At 41.6% G+C, this 20,992-nt stretch overlaps 1 protein-coding gene across 1 annotated transcript in view; it reads left to right on the top strand.

Annotated features, from left to right (window-relative positions):
- Positions 1–20,992, top strand: part of LRP1B (LDL receptor related protein 1B) — a 631,601-nt gene that overhangs the window by 580,634 nt on the left and 29,975 nt on the right. Inside the window, exons 79-83 of the mRNA XM_069982660.1 lie at positions 471–644; positions 2,706–2,831; positions 3,710–3,874; positions 10,639–10,800; positions 19,052–19,226. Coding sequence (XP_069838761.1) covers positions 471–644; positions 2,706–2,831; positions 3,710–3,874; positions 10,639–10,800; positions 19,052–19,226 — 802 coding nt within the window. The remainder of the gene's footprint in view (positions 1–470; positions 645–2,705; positions 2,832–3,709; positions 3,875–10,638; positions 10,801–19,051; positions 19,227–20,992) is intronic.

The following is a 20,992-nucleotide window of genomic DNA, read 5'->3' as shown; positions in this document are numbered from 1 at the left end:
ATTTATGCTTACTCTGCCCACTCACCTCTGTAATATTGATGGTCCTGTTCTCCCGACTACAAAAATTCCGACCCTTTGATTTTCCGAAGGTCCTTTCATTAGTGCTGACCTTTGCTCCCAATTTCTATGATGGTTGGAAATTCCTAAATTTTGTAATGGAACGTGTTGTTTATTTTTTTAATGTATTTATTTTTAAATAAAACACTCTATTTTGGATTCAGTGTAAAGTTACATTTGTGCTACAAGTGAGCTGCAACCATTGGTAAGGAATACAGTAAGTGTATTGGAGATCTGAACCTCTGAGGCAACTTGTTCTGATAAAAGTTATAAAAAAAAATGGAGTGACAGCCGAGTTGTAAAACATTTTAACAAACATCCACATGCATCATACTTTGGTCAGGTCCCCGTCTTGTTTTATGTCCCTAAAAAACAACTCCGGCGGTTGACTTATTTCTCTTCTTCTCCCTAAGGACTGATGTACCCTCACAGAATAGACTTATTTGAGGATTACATTTATGGAGCTGGTCTTAAAAATGGAGCCTTCCGGATACAGAAGTTTGGGAATGGTGCCATGGAGTATCTGAACTTAAATGTGGAAAAAGCAAAAAGTGTCTTAGTCGCCCATCACTACAAGCAGCCTCACTGTAAGTAATTCAATAGCGGAAGCTCGGGGCATATTGCAAGGAGCATTTTTTTTTTTTTTTTACTTTAAAAAAAAACTATAGAGTATTCTTGAGTCGGATCGTTGGGCATTTGAATACCGGTGGCTGAGAAAGTTAGAGCCATCCCTAGGGAGTCCTGGAAAACATGGATAAGGCCCATGATCTATGACTGTATCCATCTTTTCCAGGACTTCCTAGTTCTGCACCCAACTTCTTTAGCCGCCGGTACTCAAATGCCGAACTATCATTGATGCTCCAGTTGCGCTTATTCCTAATGTTTACAAAGTATTTCAATTTTATAAATCACAGTGATCACCTTAAAGGGGTTATCCAGTGGTACAAAACATGGCCACTTTCTTTCAGAAACAACACGTCTCTTGTCTCCAGTTCAGGTGTGATTTGCAATTAAGCTCTATTCACTTCAATGGAACTGAGCAGTAAAACCCCATCCAAGCTGGAGAAGAGAGTGGGGCTGTCTCTGGAAGAAAGTGGCCATGTTTTCGTAGCCCTGGATAACCCCTTTAATCTGTGCAAGTGTGCAATTCACCTACAGCATCACTACAGGAGTATTGCATGCATGGTGCTTATATCAGTAGGTTGTTCATATGATACACAGACAGACTGGGTTAATGGACTTACAGGAAGTCTTCCAAGTCATAAGTCAAATATCTTATGCTTACCTCTCCATGGTCCTCTGGTGTCTTCCTTCAGTGTCCTGTAGCTTCTTCAGGTCCTCCACTGACCACAGCTTTAGACAGACTTGTCCGGCAGTGACAGCCAGTTCAGCCAATCACTGTCAGCGGCACAGTCACTTCTGAGTTGCTCTCAGTGATTGGCTGAGCAGGCTGTCACTGCTGACACAAGTTCATCTGCAGAAGTGGTGGCAGTTGTAGGCAGTAGGGGAAAGGTAAGAATAAAACGTTTGTTATGCTCTATATAAAGGTAGCAAAATGTTCAAATAAATAAATAAGTGCTAGGTGACCGCTTTAACATATACCTAACTTGGTTGTATTAGGACTTTATTTTGCACAACGCCAAAATAAGTCTTCATTGGAAGTTACTTAGGACCTTTGACCTCCCTGTGTGTCCTTGATTTCTTATGGAGGCATATAGATTTTGGGGGTAGATGTTGCAAGCATTAAACCAGGCCTGCAAATAACTTGCCCGATGTTGCCGCAACATTGGTTAGTAACATCGAGTAGCAGTCAAATGCTGTCCGCAGGAAGGAGTGAGGCACCAGAGAGCCGATCAGGTAGGACCTTTTTTGCTTTCCAAATAAACCCTTTAAAGCGACTCTGTACCCACAATCCCCCCCCCCCCCCCCAAAAAAAAAAAAAAACACTTGTACCTTCAGATAGCTGCTTTTAATCCAAGATCTGTCCTGGGGTCCATTCGGCAGGGGATGCTGTTATTGTCATTAAAACAACTTTTAATACGGCAGCGCTGTGTCTAACAGCCGGGGCTTACATTTGTATATGCATTAGGCTGGCACCACCTCTCTGTCCTTCCTCCCCACCCTCCTCATCATTAGGAATGCTCCAGGCAGATTGCTTCCTATTCCCCACCTGTGTGTATAATAAACATGGGCTGGATCGTTAATACACCTGTGCAAAGCTCAAACAGCAGTAAATGTTCCTGGATCATTCCTAATGATGAGGAGGGTGGGGAGGAAGGATGGAGAGGCGGTGCCAGCCTAATGCATATGCAAATGTAAGCCCCGGTCGTTAGACACAGCGCTGCCGGATTAAAAGTTGTTCTTAGGACAATAACTGCATCCCCTGCCAAACGGACCACAGGACAGATCTTGGATTAAAAGCAGCTATCCGAAGGTACAAGTGGTTTTGGGGGGGGGGGGGGGGCACAGATTATGGGTGCAGAGTCGCTTTAAGTCTGTAAATATATCAAAATCTAGAATAGAGACTGACTGTTACTATCCCTTTAGGAGTAGAATAAAGCTCAAAACTTTGGATAGTACTGTGGAATATACTGCATTGTTACTTTTGCACCTTACATTACCTGTGTGTGTCTCTTCTCCCCTGACAGTGCCCAATCCTTGTCTGGATATAAAATGTGAATTCATCTGTCTGCTCAACCCTATGGGGGCAACCTGCGGATGTCCGGAGGGGAAAGTTCTAGTAAATGGAACGTGTTCAGACCAAAATTATGCAGGTGAGGGTTATGTATGCTTTATTGTTAGCTGGGATTAATTTCCCTGCAGTCTTGGTGCTTTATGTATTGTTCCCCTGGTTGGCTTTAAGGCAAATTGAAGTATAAAGTAGCGTTCCTAGCTATCAATGAAATCCTGATCCCTACTCTGGGGGGAGGGGCGGTTGCACGATATCAACGGAACATGGCAAAACAGTAGTGCAGCCGGGATTGCGTAGGAGCAATGGGGAACATGGAGGGGTATCCTGTTAGCTGTCTTAGGCCATGGAAAGGCAATAAGGATAGTGTAAAGGGGTACTCCGGAGACTGATAAAAAAAAATGTGGCCTCTAACACAAAGAGCAATGATAGAAATCACTGCCCGCTGCGCAGAGACTGCAAGACACAGCAATTGTGTTGGGCATCCCCTTCCCACAGTGGGAGCAATTGGGGAACAATATGGGGGTCCTATTAGTTGTCCTATGCCATGGGGAGGCAGTAGGGAGAAAGTAAAGGGGTACTCTGGAAACTGATAAAAAAAAATTGGCTTCTAACACAAAGCGATGTTAGCAATCACTGCCCGCTGTGCAGAGACAGCAAGAAACAGCAGTTCTGTTGGGCAGCCTTTACCCCCCCCCCCCTTCCCTTCTTGGTACTGTATATAAGAATATACAGTACACAGCACCCAGTTAAGAGCGTCACCATTACATGAGCAACATAAATGACCTTGGTATTCCTCCATATAAACAAATGGTGGTGGAGTCGAGCCCTGTAGACTATCACGAGTGCTCTTTTATAGTTACCTACAGCTCATTGCTGCCGCGTTTGTTGATTACCCCGGCTCTCTTATCTTACGTCGCACAGTCCTCCCTCATACATTTCATCTTCTTTGTTACATCCTAGATGACTTATGCAAACTGACTTGTGAAAATGGAGGCAGATGCATTATAAATGAGAAAGGCGATCCGAGATGCCACTGCTGGCCCAGTTTCTCGGGAGAAAGATGCGAAATGAACCACTGTAGTGATTACTGCCTGAATGGAGGAACTTGTACGGCGTCAGCTCTGGGTAAATATTTAGAATTCCTTGCGACTTCTTCCCCGATCCCCGTGCCGTTCTGTTTACTTGTTGTTCTCACATCCGTAGGTGTATTTGCTCCCAATTATTAATCCAAATAAAGTCCCAATTACACGGTAATGGTATTTTTTCTCATCGGCTCTTTATATCAATAATTGAAAACTTGACTTTTTGTTCTCTGGAAGCCGCATCGCTCTCATCCCTGTTTTTTTTTTTTTTTTTTTTTTAAAGTAATGTGAAAGTTATAAATAGAATGTTCTACTGTCTCTGAAGCTCAGTGCATTAATCTAGCAATCTGTGTAAGTTTCTCCATCTCCAGATGTAGAGTAAGAGGGAATTACTTTGAGGGAGTGAGATAACAGGTGGTGGGGAGTTTTTTTTTTTTTTTTTTACTACTGCACAAGACACTGGTGACAAATTATGACAGGCGTATGAATCACAAACAGACAGCGACTTTACATCATGAATAATGCATTATTAATGCTACTATCCGGGCTTCATGGTCCACGAGATTCGAGACTGTGTTGTTAAACAAGTGATATGTCATGTGTCTTACCATACAGACGCTCAGGACCAGGATGCCATGTCAAGCGGGGAAGGAGTAAGAAGGAGACTGCACACTAGAAGATGTTTCAATTGATTTATTGTATACGGATTTCCTTGCATTCAGAAATGGCTTTGAATCCCAGGGGTCTTATTCTGCACATACAAACATTCAATGGTTAAATATCAGCTCTGTAGGGGGAGATGTAACAAGCTATAGCAGGGCTTCATAGTAAAGGTCAACTATTGTTCCACTAAGTCTTGGTGCCAATCGCGAGGTGCTATATGCACAGTATATAATAATAATAATAATAATAATAATAATAATAATAATAATAATAATAATAATAATAATAATAATAATAATAATAAATTTATGATATTTGTAATTTGAGATAGAGGTGGTAATAATTAGAGTTGAGGGACCTTGTCCATAAACCCGAGTGTGCAACAAGTAATTAGCGGTGGATGTTGAAGTTGGATGCAGCCCTAGGGAGTCCTGGAAAACATGGTTACAGCCATAGGCCATAGGCTGTATCCATGTTTTCCAGGATTCCCTAGGGCTGCATCAACCTTCACCAACCACCGGTAATTAAATGCTGTACTCTCGGGGTTTGGAGGAACCCAAGCGTGCTCGAAATTCGCTTAACTCTAGTGCTAATGTTACTCCTCGAAGAGTTTGCTGTATTGGCATGTACAATCTTAGGCCGGGTACACACAACATATTTTTTCAATTAATAACAGCTGTTGCAACACCGGCCTCTATTTATTGAAAAAAAAAATACATTGCATTGTTTTCTATGAAATCCCAGCTGGAGTGTATTCACTCTGTATACACTCCGGCCGGGATTCTATACAGCCGCACAGAAAACTGACATGTCAGTTTTGTGCGGCCGCTATTCATTGAATAGCGGCCACAGAAAACTGACAGTGCAGAAAATGTAAAGTCCGGCTCTGGTCTTTTTCTTATGAGTATATTTGGTGTTTTTTTTTTATATATAGATGTTTTTGTCAAGGGTTGTTTTACGTTCTTATGTGGGGTGGGGGTGGGCAAAGAAAAAGATTGAAAAACAGAAAAAGTAAAACCCACTATTTTGGACAAATGGTACAAAACTGTATAACATACACATACATATTTATATGGCACCACTATATTCCACAGCACTTTGTCCACACTCACACCCCAGGTTTCAGGATTTAACTCCAGGCAGATGCCCTTGGTAGGATTTGATCTCAGAGCCTTAGTGCTAGCCAGTGAACCACCATGCTACACCTAGACTGAGAGTTTTAAGAGAAGAGCGAACTCCGAGCACGTTGGATGCAGCCCTAAGGCTGCCTGGAAAACATGGGTAACATGTTTTTCAGGATTCACTAGGACTGCATCCAACTTCTTCAGCCACCAGTAATCCAATGCCAAGAGTTCTGCTTAACCCATGAGAATTATTAAATAATTAGAATGTTTGATCTTATACTAATAAATCCAAGATCTGTTGTAGAATGTGACCCTGCTTACCGTGACTCTGAATTTACATCTTTACCATAAACATTTTACACCTCACGGCCCCCGATCGCTAAAAAGAACAGGAGATTGAATGTTTATAATACAAAAATCAATTTGCATTTGAGTAAGTGAATAATTATGTTTACACGTCTGTCGCCTCTGGCCCATGAATAGAGCGAGGCTGCAGGTGAACAAGATTAGAAACTTGTCAGCCACAATTCATCAGTGATTAATCAACAATGCAAGAATATAGATTCACTCCCTGTAGTGACATCGGGGAAATAACCGGGGCTGCCGTGTCAGATAATACACAGAGGTAGGAGAGCTGAATTTACTCTAACACTGAACCACTTCAAGAACATTAGGAAAATTGTAGTTCACAAATGGCATTTTCCATAGGCCAGATTTACTGGAACTCTAATTCTTAGACAGTGTAATGGTAAACAGTTAAGAATGTGCCGGATTTATCACAGTGCCTCAGGCTGTTTAGCTTAGTGTATTTTTAGACTCTCTACTTTAACCCTTTCTCAACCCTCAATGCCAAGGTTGTTTCTTTACTTCAGCCTATGGGATCATAATGATCCCATAAGCTGAATTCCCTATGTCTGCCCCCTCCCCTCTGTCCCCTGCTGCTGTTAGAAGCTTGTAACAGCGGCAGGGGAGAGAGGAAAAGGGGAAGAGCTCACGGCCGCGAACCACTGTCCTTAACCCCCTCCTTTTCCCGCTGACCTCTGTAGCCAGGACACCAAAATCCCGAGGCTTCTGGTTCCCATGGCTACCATTAGGACTCTGCGATCACATCTCAGAGCTCAGATGGCTCAGATGGACTTAGCTTCATTTTGCAGGCTTTTTGGCGTAGGCTAAAAATATAAACCCTACTCCAAAAATAAGACCTAATTATAGTCAGCTGACTAGATCCTTGACATTGGGGGCTGATCATCAGCCAATCAGTGCCATACTTGTTATGCTCCTCCCCTACCTGCTTAACACCAGCTGCAGGTGAGGCAGAAGGGGAAATAAGATGTACAGTAACATCTGAAAAATGTTAGCTGAAAAATAGGCATTTTAACCCCCAATGTTTTCTTAGTGACTTTCCTCAATCGGGGTTTTTGTGGTCATATATTTGTCATAAAAATTTGTGGTCTTTTTGCTTCTGGCCCTACTATGGGTCTAACCAAAACTCACACTATCACAAATGTCTGTAAGCCTGAGTTTGTGTCATTAAAGTTCCAAGTGGCCCAAGGCACATCTCAGACAGCTGAATTTTAGGATCAGTAATTTGGCTGCTGCACATAGACCTGTTGTGCTTATACTGAGCTAACTTAGATTACCTTAGGATGACCCACAGGATCCCAATTGAACCCGACATCTGAGTAATGCAAAAGGCCACCATACGGTCCTTCAGAAAACATCCACTATACTTCAGGGGCCAAGGCCAATGTTTTTATATAATATATATATATATATATATATATATATATATATATATATATATATATATAGAGAGAGAGAGAGAGAGAGAGAGAGAGAGACCATTCAAAAGTCCAACAGGTCCCACAAAAAACAAACCTGCATATGGCTCTGTTAACAGAAAAAAGTAGTAGGGAAAAAGTAAAATTGGCTAAAATATTAACGGATTAACTCCTTACCTAACAGTCACAGCCTTAGATAGTAAGCACACCATCATGATGATCAGGATGGGCCCCTAGAAATAATTTGACTGGTGGACTTTTGGCATTCCAGTGTGACAATGTTCCCATACACTTTAGATTATGATCTAAAGAATCCTGAAGAATCACCGACAGATGATGTTGTTGGTGATAGGGGCTGGTTATGATAGAAAATCATGGCCGACCTTTTTGTTCAGAAAAATATAAGCCGTAGCGGGAGCGCTCTTGCTGTGGCTTACCTGTTCCCTCCCTATAGAAAACACAGGAACACTCGGCCGTGATGAATGTTCCCGTGTATTGGGAGAGATAACTAACACCCGAACAATCATTCAGCCGTCAGTTATTGATGGTGTATGGGGGCTTTAAGGGTTGATCCTGAGGCTTAAGGACCCCTGCGTAATTTTGTTATTTCCTAAACTCGGACAACCTCTCCACCCCGTTAGTTACTCCCTTGCTTATAGCTGGCACTTGGTGGCCTGTACCTTTACCATGCTGTATAACTAAGATATGCATTATATATTTTTACTAACATTTTATTAATTATATTTCAAACTCATCATCCACTAATACACCATTTGATAGATTGTACGTTACCCCAATGTCAGTAAATGTTAGTATAATATTGCAGGTTCTATTAGCTTAATCATATCCTCCCAAATGTTAAATTGTTCTACAAGTCCCAGAGGTGAGACGCTTACTGTCTGTTCGCTCTCGGTTAAGCCTTTTGGCAAATTCCTTAGCGGACATTACCCGGCACCGGCTTGGGGCAGCTTTAATTAAAATTTATAAGTTTATGACAGTTGTATTGAACTACAATAATTGAACCAGAAAAATGACATCAGTTAATTAAAAGCACACATCTGAGGGACGTAATTAAAACTTCCGATTCAGTCAAGAAAGTTCTTCAACAAAAGCAAATTAATAAGATTTCATTGGTAATGAGCAGTAACGTTATTATGGTCGGCGGAATTAGTTTTATCCTTGCTGAATTCCAGAATGTAAAAGATTAAAAAAAAGTGGCCCTTTTGCCTCCTAATAATGTAGAGCAGTAATAACTTAATCTTTTCTAAAAATCACAAACATTACAAAAGGATATTGTTAAATAATCACTAATAAAGGAGCGGGATATAGAAACAGTGAAAGAATGCAGAAAAAAATGTAAAGGGTAATTCATAATTTTAGTTTTGGGCTATTTTTGACACAGCATTTGGTCCATTTCTTTAGCCATGGGACGGGGCAAACATGTCCTACAAAGTGGTTGTGTTCCTGTTGGATTCCATAAAATCTAATAGAGAAACAGCTCTTTCTTTACTTATTTTGACCCTATTGCTATGTTTATTCAAAGTATTTTTGAAAAAATGGCCGTAGTTTTCCATTTGAACAACAGCCGTTCTTTTCATACTGCAATGAATTGAACAGTTGTTTTGCACTCAAAACAATGGCTGTTGTTGCATTGACAGCAATGCATTTCATTACAGTATGAAAAGAACAGGCATTGTTTTAATGGAAAACAATGATTATTGTTTTCAAAAATAGTACGTTGTGTGAACATAACCAAATTGTTATGGTCATAAAAGTAAAGGGGCTTTCCAGGCAAATCCCAATTATGGCGGATGGATAGAAAAAGCCATCAATAGCTGATCTGTAGAGTGCCTCCACACTCACGTGTTAGCTGCATAGAAATAAGCGAACCTTGAACTTGCTTGGGTACATTTGGACCCAAGCATTTGACATTTGGTGGCTAAAGAAATTGGATGCAGACCTGTGGCTGTATCCATGTTTTGCATGCAACCTTAGGGCTGTATCCAACTTCCTCAGCCACCAGTAATCAAAGACTGCACACTTGGGTTTTGACAAACTGGATTATGCTCAAGGTTTCCTCATCTCAATGTGCTGAAGTAACATGGCACCAAAGCTATACAATGTTTCCAGCTCCAAACAATAAATTTATAGACAGCACTCTAGCTTGCTTGAAGAGCTGACCGGCAGAGCTGACCGGCAGAGAGCTGACCGTCAGAGATGAGAAAAGCTGACTTTGTGTAGCTGTGTATGAAGCAGAACAATCGGCTTTTGAATCCTGCTGTCTGCCTGCTCCATGGAGAAGGTGGAGAAAGCCTGAGGATCGCCTAGAAAACATGAAAAAAAATTTGGACATCCAACTGCTGTCTTTTTGGACGTCTGTTATTTTGAGTCCAAATTACATCCACTATTTTGAAATGATGGACGTGATTTCAAAATAATAGACGTTAATTGGCCTCAAAATAACGGATATCCAAAAAGACAAACGTCAAAAGCGTCAAAGAGAATACATGATGGATTGTGGGCCTAGCCATAGGCTGTATCCATGTTTTCCAGGGCTTTTTTTATGTTTTCCAGGCAGTCTTCAGACAGTCTCCCCCTTTTCCATGGAGCGGGATTCAAAAGTCAATCTAAACAAAGCCTGCTTCGCTCATCTCTAGTACCAGGTCTTGCCACACTGCCAATCAGCTATTCATAGCCTTTTCTATGGATGGATCGTCATTTTTTTTTTTCCTGGAAAACCCCTTTAAGTTTTATAGAACTGTACTGTCACTTTCTTTCCAACAATGACTATGAAGGGATGGAAGACTTTCCACATACATTCTCTATATGCAACACAGAGAAGTTTTTATGGCATGAAATTGGCTTGTCTTGTTCTCCTGAAACAATTGGATCTATTAAGTTGTATTTTTACAGATAGTTGATTTGCCACTGACCCAGATAACCAAATATGCGAATCTATCATCTGAATTTAGACAAAGAACATTTTCTCTACTGTTAATACAATTTCAGAAAGGTCACAATGCTTAGATGTCTTACTATATATAGAGGTAGGCTATTACAGCGTGACGTCTTGCTAGACCAGGCACATGCATAGTGCAGTCGTTTGAATAAATGGGCTACGATAATAAACATAACCTTATTGTATGCGGTTACGTCTGGATCCCAGTGGAATTAGCTGGTACAAGTCTGAATGTTTTTTTGTGATTGTATGTTATAATGGTGTCATCATGTTTCTATAGGAAAACCAACCTGCAGCTGTGCACTCGGTTACACCGGTCCTAACTGCGGCAAAAAGGTCTGCGACAACGTCTGCCAAAATGGAGGCACGTGCAGCGTATCGCCTGGCAATCAACCCCTGTGCCACTGCCTTAATGAATATACAGGGGACCGATGTCAATACCGTAAGTTGTGAGAACTGAAATCATGTGTAATATGGGCTGGACTTATCTAGAGCATGTTGACTGTAATAAGTGATTTACGTAATTCGAGCATGATCGAGTCCAATCGTTCGGCATTTGAATATTGGTGGCTGACAAAGTTGGATGCAGTCCTACGGAATTCTGGAAAACATGGCAATAGCCATAGGCTATGGGCTGTATTCAAATGTCGAACAATCAGACTTGAGTTGCGCTCTAACTGTAACCTAAAATTATGGAAAAATCACTTTTCTGTAAATTGGTAATAAAATACCCCCCCCACACACACACACACAGACAGACACACACACACACACAGACACACACACACACACACACACAAAACTGTGCATTATATGCCCCCTTTATGTGCTCTGATGTCTTCTTCTCCCAGTTGGTGTTGACTTCCAGTATTAATGTTTATACACGTGTAAGAGACCCAATATGCGGTCACCGGTTGTTGAAGCCAGAGTGTTCCCATACAAAATCCGCCCTGGCTCATCACACAGCTGCTCAGTTTTCATATTGTCATTGTGAATTGGTAATATTTCCTGCACTGACACAAGACATGGCTTCTCCATGACCCTGGCCAACTAAGACCTCCCCTGTGACTTACATTGACAATGGACTGCTAATGCATGCATGGGTTCAGCACTGGTGTGGTCTCAGCTTATCCATCTGCCCTGATTGACAGTCCTTTCCCTATATCCATAAAGGGTATAAGATGGTGGGGCAGGTAGTGACGCAGGTTCCATGTAGGAGCATTTTATAAATACTTATTCATATAGTACTAGGTCAAATAAAATTATAACAATGCAGTGGTGTCTTCCCCAGTCAATTATTGGCTAAACCATCCGTCACTACCGAAACAAGTCTGTTTTGGAAGTAGCAGCATGTGAGGGGGTAGATTTGTTTGCCTTGTGTGTTATTTTCACTGTAGCTCCAGCACTGATTTCAACCACGACTGAGTAGAAAAAGAGCAGATTTTCAGAACAACCATATATAGATAGTAGTCCTTCCATAGATAGTAGTTCTTTCATAGAAACGCAGGGGGTAGGTTCACTCTATGTAAAAACGATGACCATTTTTTAGAACAACGGCCGTCATTGCACAAATAACGTCAATTATTTTTTTAAGAACAGATGTACGAAAGCGGACTCTCGGCAATGATTCCCGCTGTCTTAAACCTCCGTGCAGAGGGTGGATACAGCAGGAGGACCGCCTGGAAAACCGGGATACAGCCACAGCCATAGGTTGTATCCCAGTTTTCCAGGCGGTCCTCCGGCTGTATCCACCCTCTGCACGGAGGTTTAAGACAGCGGGAATCATTGCCGAGAGTCCGGGTTCGTACGAACCCGAACCTCGGCAGGTTCGGACCATCCCTAAACAGATGTTATTTGCACAATGACGGCATGTTTATGGAAGATGGCCGTCATTTTTATATAGAGTGAACCTAGCCATATCCCATCTACTGGCGCTCCATCTTACTGTGATTTCATATGGCAGCATATGTTGTTTTTTTTTAATTGTTTTTTTTTTTTTATGCCAATCCGGCAGAAAACAAATTATATTGTGATCCAGAACCCCCCCCATACATGGAAGTGTCCTCCCGTTGTAGCACAGCTTATGGATCTGGTGAAAAGGCCTTCCTTGAAATGCGTAATCCACAATATAGAGTTTGAACCACTCTCCCCATCCTCCTTGAGGGTGCGTGCACACTACGGAAATCCCGCTTGTGACCCACAGCATATTCCATCGCTCGTACCCGCATGTGGTGGCGCGTCTCCGCCCGTGCCAGATTCCGCATTCCGCCGAAAGAATTGACATGTCACATCTTTTGGCAGAATACGGAATCCGCCCGTGCATAGAATAGTGTCTATGGCATGGGCGGAGATGCGCGCCGCTGCGTGCGGGTACAAGCGACTGAATACGCAGCGGGTTATACGCAGGAATTCCATAGTGTGCACGCACCCTGATGCAGTAAGTTTCCTTCAACCAGCCAGCGCCTTGTTGTCCCGGGTTTTCTGCTACACTGGACCCCCAACGTCCTAGATTCCTCCCCTTCGTAGCAATGTCATATGGCAGCATATGGGGTCTGTAAAGCTCTATACTAAGGAGCTGTACAGATTCTGTGCAGTGTCTGTGTACAAGGCTCTGCTGGGCTGTGTGCATGAACTCTATGTCCTCAGCCACATTCCCCAACCTGTAGCTTTTACAAAATTATAACTTTCAGCAATCTGTGGCTCCCCAGTTGTTGCAAAGCTGCAACTCCCAGCATGCCAGCTGTCAGGGCATGCTGGTAACTGTGGTTTGGCAAGAGCTGAAGAGTCATAAGTAAAAGAATGTTAGTGTAAAATACATATGAGTGTAAAAAAAAATGTGTGTATTATGCAATAGTCACCGATATAACACACACACATATTATATATGTATATAGTTATACCATGGTACATTATTATAGATGCTCAGTGATCAGTGTATTTGGTTTCCTTTTTTTTGTAATTTTTTTTTTTTTTTGCCTTATTTTCAAAAAGCAATCTCCAGCAGCAATCAATGTTTCCATGGTAAATCCTTCATAAATAGCGCTATTCAAAGCTATTTTCAACAGCAACCTGTCTTTGAATTTCATCTGAAGAGTTTTAATTACCGTTGTAGAGTCTGATGGGATTTCGGACTTGTTGACACTTTGATATTTTAAAGGGGGGAACAAAAATGCGCGAATGTAGCTTCCCTATCAATTCTCAAATAATAAAATAATCCGCATTGTTGTTTACGGACAGACGCGATCAAATACAGGGTCCAATCTCTTCTGCTGCATAGAGATGAGAAAAACGACAGACAGCCTAGATCATTTATATGCAGGGAAAAAAAAGATGAAACTAGGAAATTGCTTAAGGTTTCCTTCAAATCAATACAAGCCTTTGAGCCGCATTCGCTGGATGCTAACATATAGGATGTGTATTGTTGTGTAGCTTCACACATACATATTTTTTGACATGTAGCTTTGCAATATGGCTGCATTACGGGTCATAGAGCGTTATATATTATGCATATAAATATATCATAATCTATAATACTAATGGGGTGTTTTTTGGAATCTGAAATCTCGTAAGACCTTAAGCAACACAAATAGTTATCATAATGCAATTCAGTGGGGTTATGCATAACATAGGGTCAAAAAAATCAATGTGGGGGTAAATGCATGCAGGGTTCCCATGGATAAAATTGCTGTATGATCTTTACACTTGACCCATAAGATGCAACCCCATGTGGAATAAAGTGTTGCGCAATGCACTTACACTAGTCACACAATGCTGGTCGCCATAATGAACATATTAATTAACATGCACCCTTAGGCTCTATTTACATCCTTGCTAAGGGTTATAGTCAGCATATGGTGGACAATGGAAAAAACTCCCATTCCGAAGAAGTTTTATCCAGGATAGGGGATAATAAGCTGATCGGGGGGGGGGGGGGGATGCAGTCAGGAGAAAAGAGGTCCCCTAATTTGTAAATGGAATTGCAGCATGTGTGCATAAGCAAAAAGAAGAGCCCGTGGAGCCTCATTAAACAGTCTCGAAACACAAAACTAGTCAGATATCCCTTCGGGAAGGACCCATCCTAGGGGTGGCTCTTGTAGGGAAACCACTAAAACCACCATATTAAGTGGCCCTATAAGTCAATGTAATGAGAAGGGAAAAACCAAGGCCAGGTAGCCATCCACATACAGGTGTTTCGGGGTTTTGCCCCTCATCAGTGAGGAGCATCTGGGCATGGCCACCACTGCATTCACTGTCTATAAAACTTCTGAACATACAGTAGATGAGTTCAGCAATCAGTCCCATAGAGAGTAAATAAGACCATAGGCAAGTATACACACTGCTGTCCTAATTGTGAAGGGGCCCAGGGCTCCGCATTCCCGTGGTTGGTGGGTTCCCAGCAGTTGTACCCTACCGATAATAAGTTATTGCCTATCATGTGGAAAGGAGATGACTTTTAATTTTGGGTTCCGATAATGCTTGGCGGCCATAAAGAAGGAATGGAGTCCTGGACACACACAGTGCACTCCATTTATTATAGGGACAATTTAGTCCTCGTTCTCCACATCAGAGGGGGTGTCAGCAGTTGAATCCTCTTTAATCAGCTTGTCATCCTCTATCCATAGAAAAAGATAGGGGATAACTTCTTCCAATGAGATACCCTTTGAAACAAGGCCCCAAAATATCCCACTCTATAGTATTCAACACCGTACAAATGTGTCCACCCTTAAATTTTCTCATGGGCCAACAATCTGTTGTCCATGGACAAAAGCATGATCTTGTGACACTCAGTTGCGAGATGTATATGTAATATGTGTATGAGTGGTTATGATGTGAATGCATTTCCACAGCCCTACAGCGTATCGGTCATTAGAACAAACTTCTGACATGTTATAGCCTAATGTCAGAGGTTTGTATCAGCCGGGATCTAGATGCTGAGACCCCCACTGATTGCTAGAACAAAAAGCCATAAAGAGGTTACAATTGACGATTGCAACATTAGTGTCAGAACAGGGGAGGTAGGGACCAGACACGACAGTAAGCCCTAACGCTGAACCCACCAACTGTCCCTACTTACTTGCCTCAACAGGCCCTAGGCGGCCGTGGGCAACCACGATGACGTTCCCTGCGCTGGATATGTGCACACAGAACAAGACAGACAAACAAACACAATATGGGATAGTCAAACAGGCAGGGTCGGAACCAAATGGGCAGCGCAGTACAAAAACAAGTAACAGTCGGATAATCAAAAGTCAAACACAGTAACACAGTAAAGCAAGCAGAGGGAGTTAGGATGGGGATCGCAGAAACTGACAGGGGAAGCTGGGACCAAGGTATTAACCTAAATAGCCAGCAGGGAAAAACTTGCTTCAGCTTTCTTTTATGCTGACCAAGAGCCCAGTCCGGATCCTCATTGAATCGGCGCTCTGATCTCCCAGGCTCCAGACAGGCAGAGGAACCAATCCATCACACAGACTAATCAATTGCAATAATGAAGCCCAGCAGCTTCTCAGCTTAACTCCTGCATTGCCAGGAAGCTGAGAAGCAAGCGGGCGTGTCACAAAAGCAATACAGGCCTATTTCACACCAGGTTACTGCACGATCCTGACAATTAGTATTGAGAGCGGAGATGAAGGGGCAGAGCACGAACTGCTAAACATCTGGACCCCCACCGATACAAACCTCTGACATGTTATAGCATAATGTTGAAGTTTGTATCGGTGGGGGTCCGGATGCTGAGACGTCGCCAATCGCGAGAACGAAGGGGCAGAAAAGCTTAACGGCACGCGCTTGGTCTCTTCATCTCTGCTTTCAATGCGCATGTTGCAATTGACGGAATTAGAATGGAGCCCATGGAACTTCCAGCAATCATGTCTACTGGAAGTGTACTGGAAGTCCCATACGCTCCATTATAATTCCGTCAATTGCAGCATTAGCATTGAGAGCAGAGATGAAGGGGCAGAGCACTCACTGCTAAGCGCTTTTGCCCCTTTGTTCTTGCAATCTGCGAGGGTCTCAGCATCCGGACCCCCGCCAATACAAACTTCTGAAGTGTGGCTATAACATGTCAGAAGCTTTGATCAATCTCAGTATTAGTGTTCATACAATACATGTGATATCAATGATAATAGTTATGGCATGTGGACCACATATGGAGAGCACACAGATGTTTCCATAATTTGATTATTCTCTACAGACTTCCATAAGTGTTTGATATCCAAAAGAGGGAATAGTAGCGCATGTAGCAAACATATTTTATACCCCCCAATATTAAACCCATAGGTTGACATCAGTATGTAATATTAATGAGAAATATGCTTGCATGTCATAAGAAAATCTCGGTTGAGTTTTGCTGAACATATCTCTTTAACATATATCTATGCCAAGTACCCTCCAATCCTCCCATCATCTTCCCCAAGATTAGCAGTGCTATACGGCTGTAATGTGACAACTATAGGGTGCTAACTAGAAGCAAAGGTTTCACCTTGATACCATCCTTTGCCATCATATTCCCTATACAGGGCCATAGAGTCAGGGTTTATACGCTTAACTTCAGGATAATTTGCATTAATATTTAATATGAGATCTTAGGTTATCTGCTAATCTACTTCATTAGTGACAGCTTCCACCACAAACAGTAACCACCCCATAGTAATACCGCCACCCCCTCCACTGCAGAATTACAGGAACGCTTTGAAGAGGACTAAATATTTTATTCCATTTCCATCATTACAGAGTGTGAGGTGGCGGCTTTTTAATTTATTATTCTTTTACTAGCTCGGCGAAACTTTTGCCATAAATTATTGCTCAATACATTATCCGGTAAATAATATCTTATTGAACAGAATAGTAAGAAAGTGTAAGAAAAGCAATATCACAGTCCAAGAGAAAAAAAAAAGGGCAAAAAGTAGATAAATTTAATCTAAACTGTAATCTATTGTATGATCTTCTTAAGGGGATTGTCCAGGATTAGAAAAAACATGTCCGCTTTCTTCCAGAAATAGCGCCACTACTGTCCTCAGCTAGGGTGTGGGGTTTTGCAACTCATTTCCATTGAAGTGATTGGAGCTGCGTTGTAACACCATGCACAGCCTGAGCACAGGGGTGGAGCTGTTTGTACAAGAAAGCAGCTTTGTTTTTATAACCCTGGATAACTTCTTTAACAAGAAATGAAACAGTTTGTCTACACAGTGACCACATAGATTTGGTATTCTCCCAGTTTTCCTAATTATAACTATGACCCTGTATGATCCCTTAAAGGGAATTTTTCAGCTCTGTATCATGTTCAGAGCTCAAGACAGGAACAGTTACAGTAGCTTTTAAATGGGTTATCCAGCGCTACAATAACATGACCACTTTCTTCCAGAGACAGCACCACTCTTGTCTCCAGCTTGGGCAGGGTTTGCTGCTCAGTTCCATTAAAGTGAATGGAGCTTAATTGCAAATCACACCTGAACTGGAGACAAGAGTTGTGCTGTCTCTGGAAGACAGTGGCTATGTTTTTGTAGCACTGGATAACCCCTTTAAGGAGCTAAAACAAATAATACCTGCCTCTTAGCTGAGGGCTGTTTAAAAAGTTATAGTATGATGTCTTCCTTCTAAGCTAAAGGGGTTATCCAGTGCCACAAAATCATGGCATCACTCTTGTCTCCAGGTCAGGTGTGGTTTGCAATTAAGCTCCATTTGCTTCAATAGAACTGAGTTACAAAACCTTCATCCAAACTGGAGACGAGTGGTGCTGTCTCTGGAAGAAAGTGGCCATGTTTTTGTAGCGCTGGGTAACCCTTTTAAGTATTATAGAGGGCAGGCTGAGCTTCAGCATGCACACTTACCACCACCCTTCCCTGCCCTGCATGATTGATGTACAAGACTTGTTCTTGGAAGTAAAATGTAATTTTATATCTTTGCAAGCAGCCGTCAGCTAAGAGACCCGTATTATTTTTTTTATATCTAATGTTCAGGTTCGGCAACATTATCCGAGACAGAACGCTCAGCATTTGACTTACGGTGGCTGGAGAAATTTGATGCCGCATCTAACTTTTACAGGTGCCGGTAGTCAAATGCCAAAGGTTCTGGTTCGGAGAACATTTCCAAACCCGACCAGTTCGACAAGCCCTCTCAACATTATTTTTGTCCCTTTCAGATACCCACCTTTGTCTGAAGCTCTGAGAATGATATAGTGATGAGATATTCTCTTTGAGGGTGGGTTCACATGTAGCATTATTTTACTCCACAGACAAATCTGTAATAAAATCTGCATGACATTTTCTGTCATTTTGGTGTAAATTTGTTGTAAAATTGCATTGCAAAATGGGAAATTGCAGCAATTCCATGGTGAATCCACATGTAAGATATTGCAGCAGATTTATTTTGACATAAAATTACCCCATGTGTGAATTCACCGCAGTGGTACAACTTATACTCCTCCACATTACACTATCAATAGAATGTGCTGGACTTAAATTTTCATTGGCCCTTAACAACCCATCGTGAATACCGTAAGCAGAATAAAAGAATACAATACATTAAAAATATATAAAATCTTAGTATTCTCAAGTCCAACCCTTAAAGAGTCAACTAAAAACACAAGTAGAGAGGTTTTTTTGGACTTACTCCACATAGTAAAGTTAGTAAAGTTGTACTATTCGTCTACCTGTTTTCTTACAATTCTTGTCTGATTTTATGTTTCACCGTAGACGTGTGCCACCACTACTGTGTCAATTCTGAATCTTGCACAATCTCCGATGATGGTCGAGTGGAATGTGTGTGTCCCATAAGATATGAAGGCCCCAAATGTGAAGTCGACAAATGTCAGCGATGTCACGGAGGACTCTGCATTATTGATAAGAACATCAATGACGTCATGTGCAAGTAAGTCCACAACTAAAAAATCTTGTTGGCAAACCTCTAATTCTTAAGACCTTCATGTTAGATCAATATTGACCAAATCCACCAATTTTGGCGGGACCAGCCAGCTATCTAATGTATACGGTAGTGTCTTTCCCTCAACAGCAAATGTTGCAGACAGAAAGGATTGGGCCTAATCGGTTTGTTGTCTGGGGAAATAAGCCACAATCTTAGGTGTCAATCTAAAGTGTAAGGACAACTTTCGAGTTAGATACAAAGGTTCTCTAGAAATCTTTATAAATTGTATTTGTTAATCTTTTGGCTTTGGATGATGAAGTGGTAAACTGTCTTCTTGACAAATACATGAATTGTAGCATATTAACAATAAGGACATCATTATATCTCTAGGTCAACACACACGCTGGGATGAATTTACGCATAGTGACTTTAAATCACATAGAGTGGTCAATAATATTGGTAAACTCTATGGGGGAGATTTATCAAAGGGTGTAAAATTTAGACTGGTGCAAACTGCCCACAGCAACCAATCACAGCTCAGCTTTCCTTTCAGCACTGCCTAAAGCTGAGCTGTGATTGGTTGCTGTGGGCAGTTTGCACCAGTCTAAATTTTACACCCTTTGATAAATCTCCCCCTATGTGTAAATTGACTTTATCTAATTCAATCATTGCCATGATCACAGAAGAGGAAATAGTAGCATGTTCCAATGCATGTAGTATTCTCCACTAGAATCATGACTTGCTACAAGCAGTACCTAAAGATCAGTAACACAGGACCCTATGTTGTAAATATTTTAGTTCTTACAAAACCCAGTGATAGAACCAACCAGTTGGCACATTTCCTCTATGTCACCCCCTCTTCCCATACACTGTATGTCATCATGGTTTAGGTATTCCATGTGCCCGAGGAAGTCATTTCCCATAGATAGCATGGTGGCTAGTTTTCTGGATTATAGTAGCTTTAGGGAAACCTGATTAGAAGGGAACTAGAAGACAACGTTCTTATCATTAACAAGAAAAGTTAATACATTTAACAGAAGCATTGCTGTATTTGCCATGAGGCAAGATGAGTATCTTACCTCAGGCAGCATATTAAGGATGGCATGTTCCATGGACTCCCTGTAAATCATTCTGCTTATCATGTTTCGCTATGCACTAATCCCCTCCTCTCTCTCATTCAGTCCGGTTGTCTCCATTGACCCCATGATTTGCGACTAATGAATGGATACAGATGTGGAATATCAGGCAGACAGGAGCGAGAATACAACAATTATTTAGTAACAGTGGCTATTAATATAGGTATAAAGTTCAATTTGCTGGCACTGTTATAGGCTTCAGGTTTTCTTTACACAAACCTTTCTTACTTATTACTAAGTCTTACTTATTTACTCATCTAGTACTGACTTTTTCATGCCATCAGTGATACGCCACAACTCTACAGTGTTTGGATGGACATATTTTTAAGCCCAAGTAGCATCCGTTATTATTAGCAAGCTGAAAATGATGGCCATCCAAAAAACGGCCAATAAACGGACAAAGAAAGGCATTGTGTGGTCGTAGCCATAGTCTGTAAGCGGGAACTCAATAGTTTGTATATCACAGCCCAGGGATCTCAATGAAAGGATGTCGGACTGTGTTGTTTATAAATCTACCGATGGTTAATGGTTTGGCTTTTGCATCCGACTAACTTCTGATATATAAGATGACAAGAAATTAGCAAACCTTAAGCATGCTCTCGCTCATCCAAACCTGAATCTGCATCACTTGATTAC

This window comes from Dendropsophus ebraccatus, chromosome 9 (genome assembly GCF_027789765.1).
Source record: "Dendropsophus ebraccatus isolate aDenEbr1 chromosome 9, aDenEbr1.pat, whole genome shotgun sequence".
Lineage (NCBI taxonomy): Eukaryota > Metazoa > Chordata > Amphibia > Anura > Hylidae > Dendropsophus > Dendropsophus ebraccatus.
This window is presented reverse-complemented; position numbering and strand designations above follow the sequence as displayed.